We start from the raw sequence: 22290 nt of genomic DNA, 5'->3' as shown, positions 1-22290 counted from the left end.
TGGAATGTCACCTCTCTGGCAGGGAAGGAGCCCGAGCTGGTGCGTGAGGTCGAGAAGTTCCGACTAGTTATAGTCTGACTCGCCTCCACGCACAGCTTGGGCTCTGGTACCGGTCCTCTCGAGAGGGGTTGGGACTCTCTTCCACTCTGGAGTTGCCCACGGTGAGAGGCGCCGAGCAGGTATGGGTATACTTATTGCCCCCCGGCTCGGCGCCCCTACGTTGGGGTTCACCCCGGTGGACGAGAGGGTAGCCCCGCGAGGCCCCTCTGCGTAGCTTGACGCGCACACGGCAAAAATAGTTGCTGCGCGTCGAACGCTGCGGAGATCAGCTCTCGTGATTGGTCCGTTTTAGTCACATGCTGTGATGACGTACTCAGCGTGCGCCTTGGTTCTACATACCATCTACGCCGCCACCTTCTCGATCGATTTTGCAGCATATTTAAACGTAGCATCTGGTCATCTAGGTGCATTTGTTCTAGCAGACACTGTTCCACGATCGCCATTGTTGTTGCTTTGTTCCTTGTTACTGAAAGGAAAGTAAAAACGCCTACCGGAAATGGCCCAACAAATGCAGAGGAAACTCCACCGTGATGCCCTAGCCAATATCAGCCGTAGCGACACCGCCGATTTGGGAGTACATTTTCAAAACTGCGCGCGTGGGTTGCGCCCGAGAAGCCAAAGAGGCGTGGCCTAGTCTGCTATGTTAGTATGCTAACCATACTTGTGGTTGTTCCTGTTGACACTTAGCATCAGAAGCTAACAGTCAGCTAGCTGAGTGTCCGTCGTCACGCGTCCTTGCCGCAGTAAATCCGTCACACCTACCGAGAAGCCAAAGAGGCGTGGCCTAATCTGCTATGTTAGTATGCTAACCATAGTTGTGGTTGTTCCTGTTGACACTTAGCATCAGAAGCTAACAGTCAGCTAGCTGAGTGTCCGTCGTCACGCGTCCTTGCCGCAGTAAGTCCGTCACCTGTCTTTTTTTTTTTTTTGCGTATTTATGTCTTGTCCTGTGTTTAGTATGACGACGATGTGAAGCGCAGTTTGAACAGAATATGTTTAACGAGGAATAAACTCAAATGTTTTTGTTCTCCAAAATGTTTTCATGAGATTTACACTGGCAGACAGTTCCTGATACTTTCCTCTGATAAATATTGAGAAAGTTATGAATCTTTAAAACCGGTGAAAATGTACGAAATTTCCGGCGTGACTTGCATTTTTTTTTTTTGCTAGATCCGGGTTTAACTTTAACTTTCTTATATAATAATTTCAAAAGTTTAGTACCATTAGAAAGTTTGCTAAACACAGAAACAAAACACAATGATGAATTTAAAGTAATTATAGAAAGCCAAGGGCCTAGGTTAACATGACGAGTCAAACAGTTTGCAGATGGCGGTCAGGTGGTGTGGCGTGGTTTACTTTGACACTCAAACGTGCATAGATTTAAAAAAAAAAAAAAAAAAGTCTAGAATGAACAAACACTCCATAAGTTGTTAAAGTACACTTGAAGGAATAAATGTAGCATTTGTAGTTGATGAAATTAGCATTCGAAGGGATATAAAATAAAAGCCATCACGGTGGGTCAGAGAAACGTCTCAAACGACCTGACCAGCGGTGGGTCAAAAAAAATGTGTTCTGGTACCTACCAATTTACATCATATTTGTCAGCAGCACAGAAAAATATCAAGATGTGCTTATGGATTTGAAAAATGGTCTTACTCACCTGAAAGTTTTTGAGGTAGGGTTTGTCAATGATCAATTCGGGAAATGTCCAAGATTTGTAGTGAGTAGTTGCTCTTTTTAGGAATTAATAAGGACACACGTTCCACATCAGTGGTGGTGCATATAGTCAGACCTGTCGCCAGACTTCAGTCTTAAGGAGGGCACATAAAATTCATGGGAGGAACAATTATTATTACCCTACAGACATATTTTTGATAATCCTATAGCCTACTGTATTTGCAAAGCACTGACGCAGAGATCATCATGTTAAACCAACAGAAAACAAGACCAGCTACCAGTCCTCATAATTTAAAACAGCGGTTCTATTGCGACTCAAATTGCGTCATCAACAATTCAGCTCATTGAGTGACCCCCTTCCTGCCGGTCGCCGGCGGCAGATGAACACGTAGCTCAAGTTTAAACGGATTTGGTTCAACAAGGAGGAATCAAGTCAAATGTTTGTGCGTCCTCCAAATGATCACCTTTCTCACAAATGAGCAATTGTCTGTCCTCAGGTAGGATGCGTCCATCATGTCTCTCCAGGACATGCTACAGGATCGCATAGGCATGGCCAAGGCCTTGTGTCAGCGTGCTGAGCAAATTGATCCCGCCGTGGAAGGACGCGGAAAACTGTGCGGCAAACTCCGCGCCGAGCTGCGCTTCCTGCGCCGCGTGGAAGGCGGCCAGCTGCCCTTCAAAGAGTGCCACCTGCACAGCACCAACCTGACCCACCTGACCGCCGTGCTGGAGTCGGCCGAGAGCCTGGAGGGAGTGGTTGCCGTGCTGCACGTTGTCTCCTACCAGGACGTCGCCGGCCACAAGCAGACGCTGGTAGTGGATGTGGTGGCCAACGGCGGGCACACGTGGGTCAAGGCGGTGGGCAGGAAGGCCGAGGCCCTGCACAACATCTGGCAGGGGCGCGGCCAGTACGGCGCCAAGAGCCTCGTACGGCAGGCCGAGGACTTTGTGCTCGCCAGCCGCCAGCGGCCCGTCCAGTACGTCCACCCGCACGTAGTCTTTGCCTTCTACAACGGCGTGTCCAGCCCAATGGCGCGACGCCTGGAGGAAATGGGCGTTGCCGTCCGCGGGGACATCGTGGCTGTCAACGCTGTGCCGGCAGGGGACGGCGGCGAGGAAGAGGAGGGAGACGAGGATGACGAGGGGGAGGAGGAGCCCGAGCCAACCCGCGTGGACCGCAACACGGTGCTGGCCAGGCTGGCGTTCCCCGCGCAGGTCCGCGCCGAGGAGTGTGGCCGCGTCAACCTGGACATCACCACGCTCATCGCGTACGTGTCGTCGCTGAGCCACGGCCGCTGCCACCTGGCCTTCCGTGAGCCCGTCCTGACCGAGCAGGCGGCTCAGGAGCGCCGCCAGCAGGTGCTGCCGCTCCTGGATGCCTTCATGGCAGACAAGGAGCTGTATGCCTGCCGGGCCGCCGTCTGTGACTTTCAGCTCATCCTGGATACGCTGGGCGGGCCCGACGAGAAGGAGCGTGCCCGCCAGCTACTGGCCCGCCTGCGCCTGGTAGACGACCGGCCGTCAGAGCGAGCCCTGGCGCTTGCGCCCAGCGCCAAAGTCAACCGCCGCTCGCTCTTGATCTTCGGCACCGGCGACTCGCTGCAGGCCATCACCATGACGGCCAACAGCCGCTTCGTCAGGGCGGCGGCCAATCAGGGCGTCCGATTCAGCGTCTTCGTGCACCAGCCGCGAGCGCTCACAGAGGGGAAAGAGTGGAGGGCCACGCCTGTCCAAAGTTAAACGTTTATTTTCACCGCATACGGGAACATTTTCAGTTGTTTTTTCTGCACAAATAAAGCATCCGAGGCACTTCCTGCTTCCTTGCCTCATTTCACACCAAATCAAAACAAGTCAGTCAACAGTCATCTGATGCTAACCATCAACTTCACCAAATTTTTACGCCAGGTGGTGCCACTCGGTGCCGAATTGTCACTGCCGTTGTGGACATGGCGTCCGAAAAGCTGTTGAGAATTTGTGAAAAAAAAATGAGAAGGAAGTCAGGAGTAAAATAGATTTTGGTGTATTTGTGTAAATAATCATTGATCAAATTATCTGTCAAGTAAAAAATGACAATGGCAGTTTGAATAGGGTTCTCTTTTACATAGTATGGCGTATATTGTAACTGCCTCTAAACTTCTAGTGCCATATGATGTTTTACCTTCCAGGGTTGGTTCCAGCTGCCGTCAGAGTACAGGAGCGGTTGATATCATCAAAACGTGCAATATGATAATTTCACCTTCACGGGGCACTAGACTTACTACAGCCTCTCTGGAGGGCGGATGAGGAAACGTGCTTAAAGCCCGGTACACGCATTAAGACAATTGGCCTGATATTGTGCCAATTTTGCCCCTTTCCAACCTTGTCAAACACCAGACAATCTTAAGTCTTATGAGATCATCCCAAAAGATTGTCCTTAGGTCTGCAAAACCGGAAGTTTTTGTGGGATTTCGAGATGGCTGGTGAACAGAATCTTTGTGTGTGGTGTTCTGTGTTAATATTATCGGAGCACACCACACAACCAAAACGGCTAAGTGCCAGATTATTTATTTTTGTAATCTTTATTTGTGGGGTCTGTCATAATCTTTTATGTGAAAAATCTTACGTCTTATGTCTTATCTTATGACATTGACCAAAGTTGGACAAAGGAGGTTTGGGACTGACGCCAGCAAAATGTAAGATTTGTTACTTATTGATGCCAAACGCAGAGGTCATGACGCCACGTCATCTCGGCGCACACTGAAGGCGTCGATTTCTTTGACGAGACGCTCGGCGACGCTCTGATTGTTGGCAGCCAAAACACGGCGGGACATCAAGTCCAGCGGGCCTCCTGCACGTGCACGCGCACAAACACACACGTGAGCAGGGCAATGCGCGGTATGAAGCGTCGCCACGACGACGGCGCTCTCACCCTCCACGTCCATCAGGACGCCGCCGGCCTCGGCGACGACAAGCGACCCGGCAGCGACGTCCCACACGTGGATGCCGATCTCGTAGTACGCCTCCACGCAGCCGGACGCCACCAGACACATGTTGATGGCTGCACTTCCTGCGCCACGCACCCTGCGAACATGTGAGCGAGCGCCATCGTCATCATTGTCATCATCATCGACGGGACAAGGGCTGGGTGATTAAGCGAAACTTTATCGTGATTTCAATGATTTTTTTCTTCTCGTGATCGTAAAAGCATTATAATCGAAGAAAAGCGATTGTGCCGAACAGCGTGGTGTCACCGTGTGACGTATGCCCTCCCTGAGCGCTTTTGGAGCAGTTTATTGACGCCCAGTTGGAGTTTACTGTCAAACACACAACAAAAACAATTACACACCTTGTATCTTTAAATACATCACACATTATTTTAGAACCATGGCCAGCTTAATGCTAACACCCTATTAACGGGGTAGCTAAAATTAGCATTAGCTTTACCGTTAAATTCATGTGTGAATACACATGAACGCAGTAGTAACATACACACATTTTCAGTTTTTTTCTTTTAAGTTATATTTAAGGTTGAGTTTTGGTAGTTGAATACATTACAAAGTTTTGAAATCAATGAATGATTGTGTCTATTAACACTGATTTCAATATCAATGAAAATAGCAATGATGATTATTTCTTCCATAATCGCCCAGCCCAAAGGGGACAAGGTTCTGCTGCGGTTACGCTACCCGTGGACAGGAATGCTGACGACCCTTTTGAGGCTGGAGAAGATCTTGTCCACCGTTTGAGGGTCTCTGTTGGACCCGAACTCCGTGGCGATGATGGCCTGCTGGATGTCTGACAGGAAGTCACATGACATCACTTCCTGCTTCCAATTCTTGAAAGAAGCGAAGGATAGAAAGAAGACCTTGCTGCTGGGAAACCTGCAGCGGCTCCCCGTTGCAGAAGGCGCCCCTCCCCCGGCGGGCCGTGTACATCTGATCTTGGAAACAACTGTACACCACGCCAAACTCCACCTGGGAAGCGGACACACAAGCGCTCGATTGACAGCTCGCCGCGCTTCCGGAGGGAATGTGAGAGAACGTTTCCACGGCTCTCACCTGCTTGTTGACGGAGAATCCGATGGAAACGGCGACGAAAGGGAAGCTGCAAAGGAGAGCAGATGAGCTCAAGTCAACGTCGGACAACGAGAAGATGACGAAGATGACAAATTCACGTGTGAACGAAGTTGGTGGTCCCGTCGATGGGGTCGATGATCCACGTGGGCGCATCAGTCAGGATGCTAACTTCTCCTGCGGCCACAGACTCCTCCCCTATGAAGCTGACACACACACAAAAACACGCACCAAAGATTTACTTCCTATTTTGTGACGTTTTTCGAAGATTAAATGATTACAAAAAAAAATTCATCACATTTTAATGAAAAGCGTTGACTCACACTACTATTTTTTTCGAGTTTCATACTTTATTTATTTCGCTTGTATTTTTTGAAGCCAAAAAGCTATTCCCAAATCAGTGCGTTAGCATCTGTCGAGTGGGCCGCCGCCCTATAGGTTCTGAGCGTTGGAGCATAATTTTTTGGGGGATGCGAAAAGGAATCCATGTAATCCCCGTTTGTGACGTCATTGGGAAAACCCCTGAGATCAGGCTCCATTTAGATTTGTTGCATTTCAATTTTCTGAACGCTGGCTGCGCAGCTTTGAAAACAGTAATTTAGTCGAAGGTGAGTAAGAATCTGTCAGATAATTTGAAGAACTGTTAGTTTATGTACGAAGGAAGCTGTATAAAAAAAAAATTCACCCAATTTGGTGCGTAATCAATTATTTTTTTGCATCCATCAAAATTGGTTGTCAACTTGTGAATGCCAGCCATGTTGCATTTCCAAATGCAGGTTGTGATTCTGACCCGGTAATCACTGATCGTTTATAGCCTGTAGACAGGAATAATTCGGTGTATGCGCAACCTACTTTCAAAAAGGACAATGCACTCGTAGAAGCTTTAACTATCTCCAGTGGCTTTTTTTGTCAAAACATCCACCAATGATGACAATAGAAACTATGCAAATGCATGGAAATGACCAATGGAATGGGCAGATTTGGCTGCAATAAACATAGAAACATCCATCATCCATCCATTGTCTGAGCCGCTTCTCCTCACTAGGGTCGCGGGCAACATAAACAATAAACTGAAAGTTTCATGGAAATATCTTGAGACATTAAGAAAGTTACAGGAGTTTATGGGATGAAAACCATGTCTTGGGTCACAGCTTTCATTTTGTTTCAATGAAAAATTGCCCTTCATTTATAAAATTCAAAAAGGAATAACTCAGTTTTTAACCTATCAAAGTGATCTTGGTGTCATTGGAAATCTTAATTCATGCTTTTTCAGGCTAAATAATTTATTTTAGCATATAACCACTTTAAGGATTTTGCGAACATACTAATCCTACGTGAGCTCCATTTGATTTATTAAATAAAATCTACCCCCAAAAATAAACTCCACCTTGTTGTCAATAAGTGCATTACGTAAACTACGACAAAAAGGAGTGCTTTCATTTACCTGACACTACGTGAGCATTGCGATACATTCATCATAAGACACACGTACGGCGGCTGAAATACGTATTTAACGTCACAATTTTTCTCAAATATATTTCCAAAGGTGCAATTGACATGAACATTTCCCCAGATTTTGGGAACAGCCCAAGTAATCCATACATAGAAAGAAAGTCGAAGAAATAAGATCAGAAATTAAGTTGTGTGTAACAATGTGAAATGACACAGGGAAAAGGTATTGAACACACCAACTGATATTTAATACTTTGTACAAAAGCCTTTGGTTGCAATGACAGCGTCTATACGCCTCCTGTATGGAGAAACTCGTCGCATGCATTGCTCTGGTGTGATTTTGGCAAATTCCTCCACACAAGCAGTCTTCAAATCTTGAAGGTTCTGTGGGCTTCTTTTATGGACCTTGAGTTTGAGTTCTTTCCACAGATTTTTGATTGGATTAAAGTCAGGTGATTGGCTGGACCATTCCAGCAGCTTTGTTGTTTTTCTTTGAAACCAAGAGTTTCCTTGGCAGTATGTTTTGGATCATTACCCTGATGAAATGTCCACCCTCGTTTCATTTTCATCCTCCTCGTAGATGGCAGCAGATTTTTGTCAAGAATGTCTCAGTATACTTGCCCAGTCATCTTTCCTTCAATAATCAGAACCATCTTTATTTGCCAAGCATGTCCAAAAAACATAAGTTCACCAGTACCATTTGCTGAATAGCAGCCCCACACAATCATGTTCCCACCTCCGAACTTCACTGTCGTTATGGTGTTTTTAGAGTGATGTGGAGTGCCATTTCTCCTCCAAACGTGGTGTGCATTATGGCATCCAAACAGTTCAATTTTGCTCTTATCCGACCAGACTATATGGTTCTTCAAACTTTAAACGAGCTTTGACATGCTTTTTTTTTTCCAGCAATGGGGTCTTGCGTGGTGAGCGTGCATACAGGCCACGGCGGCGGAGTGCATTAGTCCCTGTTTTCCTTGTGACAACAGTACCTGCTAATTCCAGGTCTTTTTGAAGCTCTCCACAGGTGGTCCTTGGCTCTTGGACAACTCTTCTGATTATTCTTTGCACTCCTCGGTCAGAAATCTTGCGAGGAGCAAGACGTTTTCTCCGGGCACTCCGGTTTCCTCCCACATCCTAAAAACATGCACGTTAATTGAAAACTCTAAATTGCCCGTAGGTGTGAATCTTAGTGTGAATGGTTGTTTGTTTGTATGTGCCTTGCGATTGGCTGGCCACCAGTTCAGGGTGTACCCCGCCTCTTGGCCGAAGATAGCTGGGATAGGCTCCAGCACGCCTGCGACCGTAGTGAGGAGAAGCGGCTCAGAAAATGAATGGATGGACGGATATTATTCAAGTATTATTTGTTCTACTTTCTTTGAATGTATGGATTACTTGGGGTGTTCCCAACATCAGGTGAAATTTTCACGTCAATAACACCGTTGGAAGTACATTTTTTACATTTAGTGAGAAAAATGGTGACGTGCTAAATACTTATTCCACCAAAATGGTCGTCCATCCCTTTAAGACGCATCTCTCGCTTTCTAACCTCCTCTATCGTATTCTCTCCATTTTCTCTAACTATCTGCTGTTTATATAAAGTGGCTCCCTTCAATTCCTACTCACCTTTTTATTTCTGGCAACAAAAGACATCTTTAACAATAGTTTTCCCTACACAAATCTGATTTTCCTCACACACACACACACACACACACACACACACAAAGAGCTTCCTACCAGTGTGTCGGGAATTTCTCCTTGACCGATTGGATGATGAGTTTCTCGACCTTCTGGTCCGTCTGCGTCACCAAGTCGACGGACGAACTTTTCACCATCACCGCCTCCTTTTGCAGGCTCCCCACCGCATCACGCACCATCTTCTCAATAACAACAACCACCCACTCCTCAACTACTACGACTATCGACTGTGTGTGTGTGTGTGTTTACCTGTCCAGCTTTTCGCGCCACAGCGACGGCATGGTCCATGGCACTCTGCCACACGTCTGTCATGCTGGATGGGCTGCTTGAGAACACATTTTATTTTATTTTATTTTCAAAATCGTGCAAAATCACTTCCATTGATGTGATCATCAGCTATGCACCGTGGCAACACATCAAGGCTGGGAGGCGTAACGGGGTTGATTTCTCTTGTTTGTTTGTTGTTCTTATTACTTTTAGGACCAATGAAGCAAAGATAGTACGTCAAAGCTGTTTAGACTGCACAGACTTGAGTGTCTTTGAAAATTCAGCTGGCAGCCTGGATGAATATATGGACACTGTCACATCCTATATTAGTTTCTGTGAAGATGTGTGTGTACCAACATCCTTTCGCAAAGTCAATAACAACAGACCGTGGTTCACTGCCAAACTTAAGCATCTTCGCCAAGATAAGGAGGGCGCAAATCAGAGCACTGTATAATCGCACGAGGAACCAGCTGACTAAAGAAATTAAGATTGCAAAGAGAAACTATGCAGCAAAGTTGGAAAAATAGTTTAGCGCTAACGACTCAAAATCAGTCTGGCATGCATTCCAATCACTGACGAATTACAAGTGACGATCCGCCCAAGCTGAGAACAATAGCACACGAGCCAATGACTTGAATACCATCTACTGCAGATTTGAAAGGGACACTTTCACACCCCACACCCACCCGGCCGCACCACCGACCACCATCACACCTCTGACTTCTGCGTTGACAATCCACGAACAGGATGTGAGACGCATCTGCAAACAACAAAAGATTAACAATGCGGCAGGCCCAGACCATGTGTCCCCATCCTGCCTCAAAGTCTGCACGGACCAGCTCGCTCCAGTCTTCACTCAGATCTTCAGTAGATCTCTGGAACTGTGCGAAGTACCATCCTGTTTCAAACGCTCCACCATCATTCCAGTCCCCGGGAAACCTACAATCTCGGGTCTAAATGACCACAGGCCTGCCGCCTTGGCATCTGTGGTCATGAAGTCCTTTGAACGTCTCGTGCCGGACCACCTCAAGAGCGTCACAGGTCCCCCGCTGGACCCCCTGCAGTTTGCCTACCGAGCGAACAGGTCTGCGGATGATTTAGTCAACATGGGACTGCACTTCATCCTAGAACACCTCGACAGTGCATGGACCTACGGGAGGATCTTGTTTGTGGACTTCAGCTTAGCGTTCAACACCATGATCCCTGAGCTCCTTTCCTCCAAGCTTCTCCAACTCAGCGTCTCGCCTGCCATCTGCTCTGTGGATTTATAGCTTTTTACAGCAGGCTGGAGGAGGCCACCTCATCCACACGCAGCATCAGCACTGGGGCACCCCAAGGTTGTGTCCTCTCTCCGCTGCTCTTCTCTCTCTACACGAACGACAGCACCTCAACCCACCCGGCTGTCAAACTCCTGAAGTTTGCAGATGACACCACTGTCATCGGCCTCATCAAAGACGGTGACGAGACTGCATATCGACAGGAAGCGGAGCGGCCGGAGCTGCCGACACAACCTGGAGCTGAACACGCTCAAGACTGTAGAGATGATCGTGGACTTCAGGAGGCATCCTTCGCCACAGCTGCCCTTCACGCTCTCCAGGTGCCATGTGTCAACTGTCGAGACCTTCAATTTCCTGGGAATTACAGTCTCTCAGGACCTTAAGTGGGCGATCAACATCAACTCTGTCCTCAAAAAGTCCCAGCACCGGATGTACTTCCTGCTGCTTATGAGAAATCACGGCCTGCCACGGGAGCTGTTGAGGCAGTTCTACACAGCGGTCATCGAATCGGTCCTGTGTTCTTCCATCACAGTCTGGTTTGGTGCTGCTACAAAAAAGGACAAACTCCGACTGCAACGGACAATCAAAACTGCTGAAAAGATTGTCGATACCCCCCTACCCACCCTTGAGAACTTGCACGCTGCCAGAACTAAGACAAGAGCGTACAAAATCCTCTCAGACCCTCGGCATCCCGGTCACCAGCTGTTCCAGGTCCTTCCCTCAGGTAGGCGCTACCGATCAATGCAAACTACAACTAGCAGACATTCCAACAGCTTCTTCCCTCTTGCCATCAACTTCTTAAACAGCTAACCTGCAATTCCATTGCAACATTCTGCCATTTTTTTTGGCGTGAGTTCGTTGTCACATTTCTGTGGGGCCAATTCTATATGACTCGTGCACTCACTGTAGCAGTCTCACCACGCTACACTATTTGCATATCTGTTGTTGACCAATACTGGCTGGCCACTCATGCCAGAGTAGCATCTGCTCCATTTGCACACTGACTCTGCAACAATCGACATTGTCCCAGATCATCGCGCTACTAGTCACTTTAAAGTGCATACACTCCTTGAAGTCTCGGCACCCTTTGCACAATGGTCATTGCATCGGACCATTGCTACATTAGTCATTCTAACTGCTCTAAGCTAGAGGACTTGCATCTTTTGCACAATTGTTACAAACTATATATATTGTACCAGTGACTGTTTTTCTCATTGTCTTTATGTCTCAAAGGTGTTGTTGTCGTACTAGAGCGGCTCCAACTACCGGAGACAAATTCCTTGTGTTTTTTGGACATACTTAAATACAAATAAAGATTATTCTGATTCTGATATTGTGGCGGCAACAGTGACCGACTGGTTAGAGCGTCAGCCTCACAGTTCTGAGGACCGGGGTTCAATCCCCGGCCCCGCCTGTGTGAAGTTTGCATGTTCTCCCCGTGCCTGCGTGGGTTTTCTCCCGGCACTCCGCTTTCCTCCCACATCCCAAAAACATGCATTAATTGGAGACTCTAAATCGCCCGTAGGTGTGACTGTGAGTGCGAATGGTTGTTTGTTTGTATGTGCCCTGCGATTGGCTGGCAACCAGTTCAGGGTATACCCCGCCTCCTGCCCGATGACAGCTGGGATAGACTCCGGCACGCCCGCGACCCGCGTGAGGAGAAGCGGCTCAGAAAATGGATGGATGGATGATTCTGATATTGTTTGTCAAGCTTTAGTACTTCTTACGTCAGTGACGACGTGCCAGAGGCTAAAAGTGTGTAACGTAATAAAATCATTTTAAGGAGCCAAACATCGTTGAAGAGTTTAGGATTAACGGTTTAGCAAAAAAACGTTGTACACGGCTAAAGGAATGACAATCAAGCCCATTTATATTTAGATCTATCTTTATATCTGTCTAGCTTCTACATGAATGTGGAGCCAAAACAAAAGTTTTGCACAAGAGGCACACAAACGCCAAAGTCAAAGTTGAGTTTCAGACTTACGCGTGACGTGGAAAAAAAAAAAGATGAAAATAAAATAACTTTGAGCTTGACGCTGCGGATCAACGACTCGGTTAACTTCCGGGTTTTGTCTTCTTCGTTGTCCACGTCCGCCGCTGCCGCCCTCTGCTGCCCGCACTGAGACTCATTTCACTCACACGTTCATATTTGCTACAAACAAGCAAACATCAACATTCTACACTTCTTTTCCTCTTTTATTTGTTCATTTGGCCACATTGTGACTCATGAGACAGTCTGTCATCAAATTATTTTGAGATGATTGACGCCAAGTGTCAATAATGTAATGAAGCTCAATGTTCAATTGGACATTTTGATTGGGAAAAACAATCTTACAAATAATTTAAACCATGCTGAAAGTGTGTCTTTCACTCCAGCAATAACGACCGGCTGAAATAAAATATCACTGACTTTTCTAACATATTCGTGGACGCTAAAAGTTTATTATTTTCACCAAAATAAATATGATGTGTGTTATATTATTTGAGTTTCAAAATAAGATGATCCCCCTCCCCCATCTTAAGTTCTTCCTCCAAGCAGCTCGGATTGGTCAGTCGACAGCCGCCTGACATATGATTGAACGTCAAGGTTCGAATGACACAAGCGATTTGATTGGCCACGGCGAGCGAGCTGGCTGCGATGACTCGCCGTGACATCATGTCGAAAGGGGAGGAGCCTGAAGAGAAGGACACACCCATGCACGGCTGACACGCGACACCCACCGTCCGTATCCATGACGACACCTCCGGCTTCCTGGACGATGATGGCGGAGGCGGCGATGTCCCAGCAGTGCATCCCCACGTGATAGTAGACGTCAGCGCCACCTGTGGCCACCTGGCACATGTCCACCGCCGCCGTGCCCAACGCTCGCACTCTGACGACATCATCAGAATCAGAATCACCTTTATTTTGCCAAGTATATCCAAAAAACACACAAGGAATTTGTCTCCGGTCGTTGGAGCCGCTCGAGTACGACAACAGACAGTCAGTCAATTGACAGAGAACACTTTTGGGACATAAAGACATTGACAAAAAAACAGTCACTGAGCAATAAAGGGTTGCTAGTTATCTGGTAATGCCGGTACAATTATGATTATTTATTTATTTTGATAATTGTGCCAAAATGTGCAGAGTCCTCTAGCACTGAGAGCAGTTTGAATGACTAATATAGCATGAGTCCTGTGCAATGAGCATTGTGTAAAGGCGCGGCGAGACTTCAAGGAGTTTACGCAGTTTAAAGTGACTAGTTGCACGATAATCTGGGACAATGTCGATTGTGCAAATGCTGCAGATACTCCATCCAACATTGGGACCATTAGGACCAACAGCGCCAACGGAAATGTTTAGAAGGGGAATAGGGACCGACCGCGAAGCCAAAACCAAAAGTCTGCGAATAATTTATTCCCATTATGATTGCTGTGAAAAAATGGTTTAAGAAAAAGAAAAATTACTAATAATATATAATGCTTTTATTTTACCCAAATATTCTTGAATAAACGGTGATATACCACCAATAAGCGTTTTGGGGTTGCCCGCCGCCCCCTCCAAAAAAAAAACAAAAAAAACAAATGCAAAAATGTAAAAAAGAAATTTGAAAAAAAATTCCGCAAATAGTGGGGGGTGGGTGCTGCAATGCGAATATGCAGGGGTCCACTGTATTTTAAAGTCTAACCCTATTTCCGCTTGTCTTTTACACAAGAAGGGACTCCAATCGGTCCGCTCAAGAACAATAGTGGAAAGTGGAGGTGTGAAACCGACCGTATGTATTCCTATGAGAGGACGCCTAACCCTAAGCCCCGCCCTACCTGATGTTGCATCTCTGCCTCAGCCTACCGTGCTGTTTTCTGTCCAACCAATTTTCTGTTTACCTCCATGATGTGTATTGGATTGGTCTAAACTATTTACATGTAGGAAGGTATGAAAAAATGGGGTTTGAAAGCCCCTTTTGGGCAGAACTTTGAGATGCTGCATGGCTCCATGTCCAACTGTCTTACGTCTTTACAAACATAATAAACTGAGCTTTAAGTTATTTTGTCTTAGAACAACCTCGATTCCAATGAAGTTGGGATATTGTGTTAAACAGAAATAAAAACAGAATACAATGATTTGCAAATCATGTTCAACCTATATTTAATTGAATACACTACAAAGAAAATATATTTAATGTTAAAGCTGAAAAACTTTATTGTTCTTAGCAAATAATCATTAAGCAAATAATCGTTCCAAAAAAGCTGGGACAGAGAAGCCGGCGGCGTTTCTGGGTGTTGTTGATAAATGGCTTTTGCTTTGCATAGTAGAGTTTCAAGTTGCACTTACGGATCTAGTGCCGAACTGTATTTACTGACATTGGTTTTCTGAAGTGTTCCTGAGCCCATGTGGTGATATCCTTGGCACATTTATATCGTTTTTTGATGCAGTGCCGCCTGAGGGATCGAAGGTCACGGGCATTCAATGTTGGTTTTCGGCCTTGCCGCTTACATGCAGTGATTTCTCCAGATTCTCTGAACCTTTTGATAATATTATGGACCGTAGATGATGAAATCCCTAAATTCCTTGCAATTCTACATTGACGAACATTGCCTTTAAACTGTTGTATTTTCTCACGCACTCGTTCACAAAGAGGTGAACCTCGCCCCATCTTTGCTTGTGAATGACTGAGCAATTCAGGGAAGCTCCTTTTCTACCTGAATGACTACAGGCCTGACATCTGTGCTTTGACATCTGTGGTCATGAAGTCCTTTGAACGTCTCGTGGCTGGACCACCTCAAGAGTGTCACAGGTCCCCTGCTGGACTCCCTGCAGTTTGCCTACCAAGCGAACAGGTCTGCGGATGATGCAGTCAACATGGGACTGCACTTCATCGTAGAACACCTCGACAGTGCAGGGACCTACGCGAGGATCCTGTTCGTGGACTTCAGCTCAGCGTTCACCACCATCATCCCTGAACTCCTTTCAACCAAGCTTCTCTAGCTCAGCGTCTCACCTCCCATCTGCCAGTGGATTTACAGCTTTCTGACGGGCAGGACACAGCAGGTCAGGCTGGGGGAGGCCACCTCATCCACACGCAGCATCAGCACTGGGGCGCCCCAAGGTTGTGTCCTCTCTCCGCTGCTCTTCTCTCTCTACACGAACGACTGCACCTCAGCGAACCCGACTGTCAAACTCCTGAAGTTTGCAGATGACACCACCGTCATCGGCCTCATCGACAGGAAGCGGAGCGGCTGGAGCTGTGGTGCGGCCGACACAACCTGGAGCTGAACACGCTCGAGACTGTAGAGATGATCGTGGACTTCAGGAGGCATCCTTCGCCACAGCTGCCCCTCACGTTGTCCAGCTGCCTTGTGTCAACCGTCGAGACCTTCGAGTTCCTGGGAATTACAATCTCTCGGGACCTGAAGTGGGCGACCGACATCAACTCCGTCCTCAAAAAGGCCCAGCGGAGGATGTACTTCCTGCGGCTTCTGAGAAAGCACGGCCTGCCACCGGAGCTGCTGAGACAGTTCTACAAGGCGGTCATCGAATCGGTCCTGTGTTCTTCCATCACAGTCTGGTTTGGTGCTGCTACAAAAAAGGACAAACTCCGACTGCAACGGACAATCAAAACTGCTGAAAGGATTGTCGGTACCCCCCTACCCGCCATTGAGGACTTGCACGCTGCCAGAACTAAGACAAGGGCGTGCAAAATCCTCTCGGACCCTCCGCACCTCGGTCACCGGCTCTTCCGGCTCCTTCCCTCAAGTAGGCGCTACCGATCAATGCAAACTAGAACTAGTAGACATTCCAACAGCTTCTTCCCTCTTGCGATCAACTTCTTAAACACCTAACCTAAAATTCCATTACAATAAGCTGGCAATTTTTTGACTTGAGTTCGTTGTCACATTTCTGTGGGGCCAATTATCTATTACTCGTGCACTCACGGCAGTTGTCTCGCCATGCTGCACTATTTGCATATACTGGCCACTCATGCCAGAGTAGCATCTGCTCCATTTGCACACTGATTGAGGAGTATCTGTAACATTTGCACAACCAACATTGTCCCAGATGATCGCGCTACTCGTCACTTGAAACCGCATACACTCCTTGAAGTCTCAGCGCCCTTTGCACGATGGTCATCGCACCGGACTATTGCAATAAGAGTCATTCGAACTGCTCCAAGTGCTAGAGGACTCTGCATATTTTTGCACAATTGTTTTTTGTCAATGTCTTTATGTCCCCAAAGTGTTCTCTGTCAATTGACTGTCTGTTGTCGTACTAGAGCGGCTCCAACGACCGGAGACAAATTCCTTGTGTGTTTTGGACATACTTGGCAAGTAAAGATGATTCTGATTCTGAATCATGGCACCCACCTGTTCCCAATGAGCCTGTTCACCTGTGGGATGTTCCAAACAGGTGTTTGATGAGCATTCCTCTACTTTCTCAGTCTTTTTTGCCACCTGTCCCTGCTCTTTTGGAACGTGTTTCAGCCATAAAATTCTATTATTTGCCAAAAACGATCAATTTTATCAGTTTGAACATTAAATATCTTGTCTTTGTAGTGTATTAAATTAAATAAAGGTTGAACATGATTTGCAAATCATTTTGTTCTGTTTTTAGTTATGTTTAACACAACGTCCCAACTTCATTGGAATTGGGGTTGTATTTCATTCAGGTGTTCTCCATTGGAGTAAGTCCTTTTTTTCCCCACAACCACCATCACCAACAGCAACGGCCCCTTCAGGCCCATCGGCGCGTCCCATTCTCACCCGTGCACGGGTAGCTGGAGCAATCTGCAGATGATGGAGGTCATCGTGGACAGAGCGAGGTCATCGCGCTTAGCTCCGATCTCGGTCACCACCAGGCATCTGCTCACATCTGATTGGAGCAGACACAAGAGGCAAGGAAAGTTAATTTGTAAAGCACCATTCACGAACAAAGCAAATCCGGATAAGATCTAAACATAAAAGCAGCCAAAATGCCAAAATACACAAACCCAAACAATAAGAGCACGATGGTTAAAATAAGAAATTACATTTTAGATTTATGAAAAAGCAGCAGCGAACAATAACGTTTTCAGTCTAGATTTCAATGCAGTGATAGTTTGAGCAGATCTCAGGTGCTCGGGAAGTTTGTTGCACAGTTGAGGAGCAAAGAACCACAATGCTGGAAAAACTGCTTGGTTCTGGTTCTGATTCTAAAATAAGAGGCCTGACGGGTCTGGAAGTCTCAGAGGAAAGTAAAACGTATGTAATTGATTTCGGTCCAAACCCATCGAGAACTTTGGGAAACGACTACGACATCCCTATAGGTATCATCTCATTTTTGTGTGTGTGTGTGTGGCTTCCTCGGTTTTCGTTCCTCGCTCGTCTGGTTCCATGCTGGCTCCTCCTGCCGGAAATTCCACGGAGGAGCGATGAGATTGACAGAGGAGCGAGGCGGGAGGAATTGGCAATGTTCGGGGGAAATGAGACAATCGCACCTCCGTGGCGTCACCATCGACTAAAGATAATATCACCATACCATTGGCGTGTGTCACAAATGAACTGTCTCCAAGGCTGAATTATTCATAATTGCCACAAATGTCAAATTCAAGCCAAATATAATCAATACTGTTACTCTTCACACCTTTGCAGAGATGCAAAGACGATCGCGACCGGACGACCCCAAGCCCGTCTCCAATAGCACACAGCGCTTATTTGGAGTGACTCGTAAAATTGCAAGTGTTATGTTGCTTATGTATTACATTGAATGCAAAAACAGTGTAGAATCAACAGCACGTTTAAATTTTTTTACGTGCCCAAACGCATTTGACAAAATGGCAGCCTAGTTACGCCATGAACCTTAGAAAGGTGGTCGGTTAGGTGTGGTAACCATGAGTCGGTGTAATGGAGTCATTTTGGCATCAAATACTGCCCCAAATACAACAGTCACTCAGCAAAATATGACAAAGGAAACTAAAATAATAAAGGAATGATGAAAAGCGAAGATGAGCTATTTCATTTGAAGCTCTGCTCCGTTTCCGATCCAGCCAGTGTACGGCCATTTTTATACGTCACCATGGAGGAGCGAGAAGAATTCAGCACGCAGAAACGTCAGACGTCCCTCCATTTAAGCGAGCTGGTAGAAGCTTGTCGATGCTCGTCAATGCGCCTTTAACACGGTCGAGACGATCGTTCATACGGCGGCCATATGGAGACGACAATTTCCGGCTCGCTTTCAATGTTTTGAGGAGCTACAAATACTGACATTAAGAGACTTGAGATCAACCAACAGCTTTGAGTCGTCACCATGCTGTTGTCACATCATCAGTACTTGCGGTGACATCATTACGCTTGTTGTGACATCAGTGCGCGTGGGGACCTTGCTGTCCAGAGACGTGCAGCCGCCGTCCGTTGCAATAAGCTCCTCCCCCTCGGCGAGCGTGGAAGACATTTTGGTCGACGCAGCTCAACACGATCCCGAACTCTGTCTAAAGATCACAAGCAGGTCGCTAGGCATTTGACCTCCGACCTTGACGGCCACCTCAAACACGCCGCTCACCTGCTTGTTGACGCAGAAGGCGATGGAGACGGCCACGAACGGAAACCTAACAGGAAGTGCTCAAAGGTTACTTGCCGCCAGTAGCGACGATGTCGTCACTGTGTGCGGGCGGAGGCGGAGCCTCTGACCCGTGGACAAAATTGACGGTTCCGTCGATGGGGTCGACGATCCACGTGGGAACGTCCGTCAACTCCAAACGATCGCCGGACACCACCGACTCCTCCCCCATGAACCTGAGGACAAAAATTGTACTTAGGGGAAATGTTTGTTGTGGGGGATGACTTTGCAGATGTAGTTAGTTACGCTTAGTAATGTAATGGCTCACAAGTACCCAAATTTTGTAATTAAACGATTTCATTTTGTTACGTGTAATTCCTTATCTTCTCCCAAACAGAAGATAAGGAAACATTGACTTGGTTTCATTTCACACTTGGTGTGTGGGCAGGTCAATCTTGGTGTGTGGGCAGGTCAATTTTCCATAACGTCCCAATATCAAGGCCAAATTTATTAGAATATAAAATAAAATATTAATATTGGAAAGGGTTGCGCCTTACCTGTGTTTCGGATATTTGCAGGCGATTGCCGACTTGAGAAAGTTCTCCACGTTAACGTCGCTTTGTGTCACCAAGTCGGCGGCGGAACTTTTACACGTGAAGTCTGCACCTCGCCGCTCATACGCCTCCATCGCCACCTGCGGCGACACCCGAAATAACGGCGTCATGATTTGCATCATTACTAACATTACGATCACCTGATGGTCATGGTAACTGGGATGAAATCGGCACATTGCAGAAAAGGTTCCCAAGAGATCACGTGCAGGACTTGAGTGTCAAAGGTCAGGGAGTAAAAGCGGTCCTACCCGACTGGCCTGCTTGGCCACAGCGAGGCCAAAGGTCAAAACAGTCGGCCCAGTCGTCAGCCATGATGAGATGACGAAGAAATAAATTGTCAGTTCAACTTCTCAAATCGTCAATTCTTCCTTTTTATTTCGAAATTGACCAATCAGAGCGCAGCATCCACCCTCTTGCAACAGTGAACCAACAAAAAACGAGCGTGCACCTTATATAAGCTCTTCCCCTTGTCATAGTCGTCGTCGTCTTCCTCGCTGATATGTAAGCGAGCGTGACCTTCTTGAATATCCAAATACTTTTTGCCATTTCCAACCAATGTTTGACCTTCTAGTGCACTTGCGTAACATCACGTTTGCACACGCTTATTTCATCAACTCAATTGTGTGTGTGTGTGTGTGCATACATACTGCTGTCACACTTCGTTTTCTGTTGAACCCTATCGCCATAATCAAACATTTCCATTTGGACTAAGGTTAAGATAGACGCAAAAGCTCAGCTCGCATGGGCATCACGTAACCTTCAGTATCCACCATCAATCGCCTCTCGTCAATAAGTCCATTCAGACGTTTAGATTTCTAGCTTGCGTATTGTAGGCGCCGGGGCTTGTTGTCACATTGTAATTATCTTCTCCCCCAGAGCTCGCAACTAAAAAGTGGAATACTTGTTCTCTTCCTTGACATGGTCAGGGGTCGTGTGTCCTGTCTAAGAGAAGAGAAGAGAATCGCACAGTGTGAGCTGAGTGCCAATCGAACTTTTTGCACAACACAAAATAAAAATACAAAATAAAGTCAATTCTATACATTTTAAAAGAGGCTTCTTCCAAATAAATATCCTGGCAGTGATACATGTGAACTTGTTACAGGAGAGATTAAGAAGGCATCTTGTCGTGCCTCTGTCATTGTTGTTTTAAGCTAACTTGAAGATAGAGCAAGCGCATTGTCAAACATGGTAGGTTGGGGCAAAATCTCAGTCATTTTGGGGTTATCTAATGTATTTTCACAAGGAAGCAAAGCTTTCTTTTTATAATTCATTCTTCAATCTTTAATTTTCACAATAAGAAAGGGAAAACAGGCATTGAATGGAGGATCTTTTGAAGGCATAAGAGACGGAGGCTGTGATTGGCTGCAGCTTGATGACATTCATCTTCCCTTCTTGGTCTTGGCCACTTTCTCCTTCCTCTTCTTCACGTGTTTTGGAACTTTGGTCTTCCTCTTTTCTCTCTGAGCTTCTTTCACCAGCTTCTTCTTCTCCTGAAACAAAAAAACTTTGCTGGAACGTTCCTCGTGCTAACGGAACAATCATGGCTAACATCGCTATCGCCAACACCTTTTTGTCCACGGTGTCGTCGTCGTCGCCAGGCAGCGTATGACCGGCCTCGTCATCATCCTCCACCTCTTCCTCCGGCGAGGACAAACTGCCGTCGTCCTCCAGCAGGGCCGGAACCTGAACGCAGAACACGGGACGTTGCGCTCAATCTGCTCGGGATCGTTTTCGACCACACGTTAAGAGAAGCCATATTAGTCCTCCAGCCTTAGCGAAGCGTTACATGACTGTGACTTCGGGCTCTTAAATGTGCCAATCTTTATCCTTTATCTCCATTATTTTTTTACATGTTTATTAATTTTTTAAAGTCAATTTTGATTGAGGCGGCACGTTGACCGATTGGTTAGAGCGTCTGCCTCACAGTTCTGAGGAACGGGGTTCAATCCCCGGCCCCGCCTGTGTGGAGTTTGCATGTTCTCCCCGTGCCTGCGTGGGTTTTCTCCGGGCACTCCGGTTTCCTCCCACATCCCAAAAACATGCATCGTAGGTCGATTGACAACTCTAAATTGCCCGTAGGTCTGAATGTGAGTGCGAATGGTTGTTTGTTTGTATGTGCCCTGCGATTGGCTGGCAACCGATTCAGGGTGTACCCCGCCTCCTTCCCGATGATAGCTGGGATCGGCTCGAGCACGCCTGCGACCCGCGTGTGGAGAAGCGGCTCAGACAATGGATGGATGGAATTTTGATTGAATAACTGTAATGTGGCTATGGTCAACATGCCATTATCATAAATGCCATTGGGCTATATTTCATGTATTTGCCAATTCTATGCTAAAAATTCACTCCTGTCACTTTCAGTCCTGTTACTCAAATGAAGAGTTTCACTACAATCACAGAAGCGTATTGCTGCCACACCAGGAAAAAAAAAGATGAGGATCACCTTTTAGCGTGATAAGTGTCACGTTTTACTGTGATAAATCTCATGTTCTAATGTGATAAGTTTCATGTTAAAATGTGATAGATTTTACGTTTTCACATCAGTTTCACGTTTTCAGAGATAAAGCTCACGTTTTCATGTGATAAGCTTCATGTTTTAACATGCAAGTTTCACATTTGAACGCGATATATCTCAAGTTTTAACGTGATACGTTTAAATTAGTAAATTTCACTTTTGCATTCAG

General features: G+C 46.5%; 3 protein-coding genes and 1 pseudogene across 5 annotated transcripts in view; 1 reads left to right on the top strand and 3 right to left on the bottom strand.

Annotated features, from left to right (window-relative positions):
* The first annotated feature begins 373 nt into the window (after window positions 1-373).
* On the top strand, window positions 374-3551 carry c13h7orf25 (chromosome 13 C7orf25 homolog). Its single transcript, XM_061693136.1, has 2 exons — window positions 374-957; window positions 2235-3551. The coding sequence occupies exon 2, from the start codon at window positions 2251-2253 to the stop codon at window positions 3475-3477; it is 1227 nt and encodes a 408-aa protein (XP_061549120.1). The 5' UTR covers window positions 374-957; window positions 2235-2250; the 3' UTR covers window positions 3478-3551.
* On the bottom strand, window positions 3123-12537 carry LOC133411163 (inositol monophosphatase 1-like). 2 transcript variants are annotated; one of them, XR_009769628.1, is made up of 10 exons: window positions 12465-12537; window positions 9186-9258; window positions 8976-9115; window positions 5891-5995; window positions 5775-5820; window positions 5582-5690; window positions 5403-5511; window positions 4646-4797; window positions 3615-4564; window positions 3123-3463 (listed from the first exon to the last, which is right to left on the bottom strand). XR_009769628.1 is itself a non-coding variant. In XM_061693137.1 (9 exons), the coding sequence occupies exons 2-9, from the start codon at window positions 9246-9248 to the stop codon at window positions 4446-4448; spliced, it is 843 nt and encodes a 280-aa protein (XP_061549121.1). In that variant the 5' UTR covers window positions 9249-9258; window positions 12465-12537; the 3' UTR covers window positions 3123-4445. The 2 variants fall into 2 exon arrangements, 1 of the variants encoding a protein (XP_061549121.1); XM_061693137.1 differs by having other exon boundaries at window positions 3123-4564.
* Window positions 12538-12958: 421 nt separating this feature from the next.
* On the bottom strand, window positions 12959-19918 carry LOC133411783 (inositol monophosphatase 1-like; annotated as a pseudogene).
* A 79-nt stretch (window positions 19919-19997) lies between these two features.
* The window catches only part of riok1 (RIO kinase 1 (yeast)), a 19350-nt gene continuing 17057 nt past the window's right edge, over window positions 19998-22290 (bottom strand). For both annotated transcript variants that reach the window (XM_061694208.1, XM_061694209.1), the window contains 2 exons: window positions 21173-21289; window positions 19998-21096 (listed from right to left, as the gene is read on the bottom strand). In XM_061694208.1, the coding sequence (XP_061550192.1) occupies window positions 20986-21096; window positions 21173-21289 (228 nt within the window). In that variant the 3' untranslated portion in view covers window positions 19998-20985. The remainder of the gene's footprint in view (window positions 21097-21172; window positions 21290-22290) is intronic.

The sequence above is a fragment of the Phycodurus eques genome, chromosome 13 (assembly GCF_024500275.1).
Source record: "Phycodurus eques isolate BA_2022a chromosome 13, UOR_Pequ_1.1, whole genome shotgun sequence".
Lineage (NCBI taxonomy): Eukaryota > Metazoa > Chordata > Actinopteri > Syngnathiformes > Syngnathidae > Phycodurus > Phycodurus eques.
This window is presented reverse-complemented; position numbering and strand designations above follow the sequence as displayed.

What these genes read in the sequence shown, in the direction of transcription:
- c13h7orf25 (XM_061693136.1), top strand. Translation starts at nt 2,251, where the DNA reads ATGTCTCTCCAGGACATGCTACAGGATCGCATAGGCATGGCCAAGGCC.
- LOC133411163 (XM_061693137.1), bottom strand. Translation starts at nt 9,248, where the DNA reads ATGACAGACGTGTGGCAGAGTGCCATGGACCATGCCGTCGCTGTGGCG. An exon ending in GATTCTCCGTCAACAAGCAG is followed by an intron (nt 5,691 to 5,774) that starts GTGAGAGCCGTG and finishes TCCGCTTCCCAG; the next exon opens with GTGGAGTTTGGCGTGGTGTA. An exon ending in GTCAGCATTCCTGTCCACGG is followed by an intron (nt 4,798 to 5,402) that starts GTAGCGTAACCG and finishes ACATGTTCGCAG; the next exon opens with GGTGCGTGGCGCAGGAAGTG.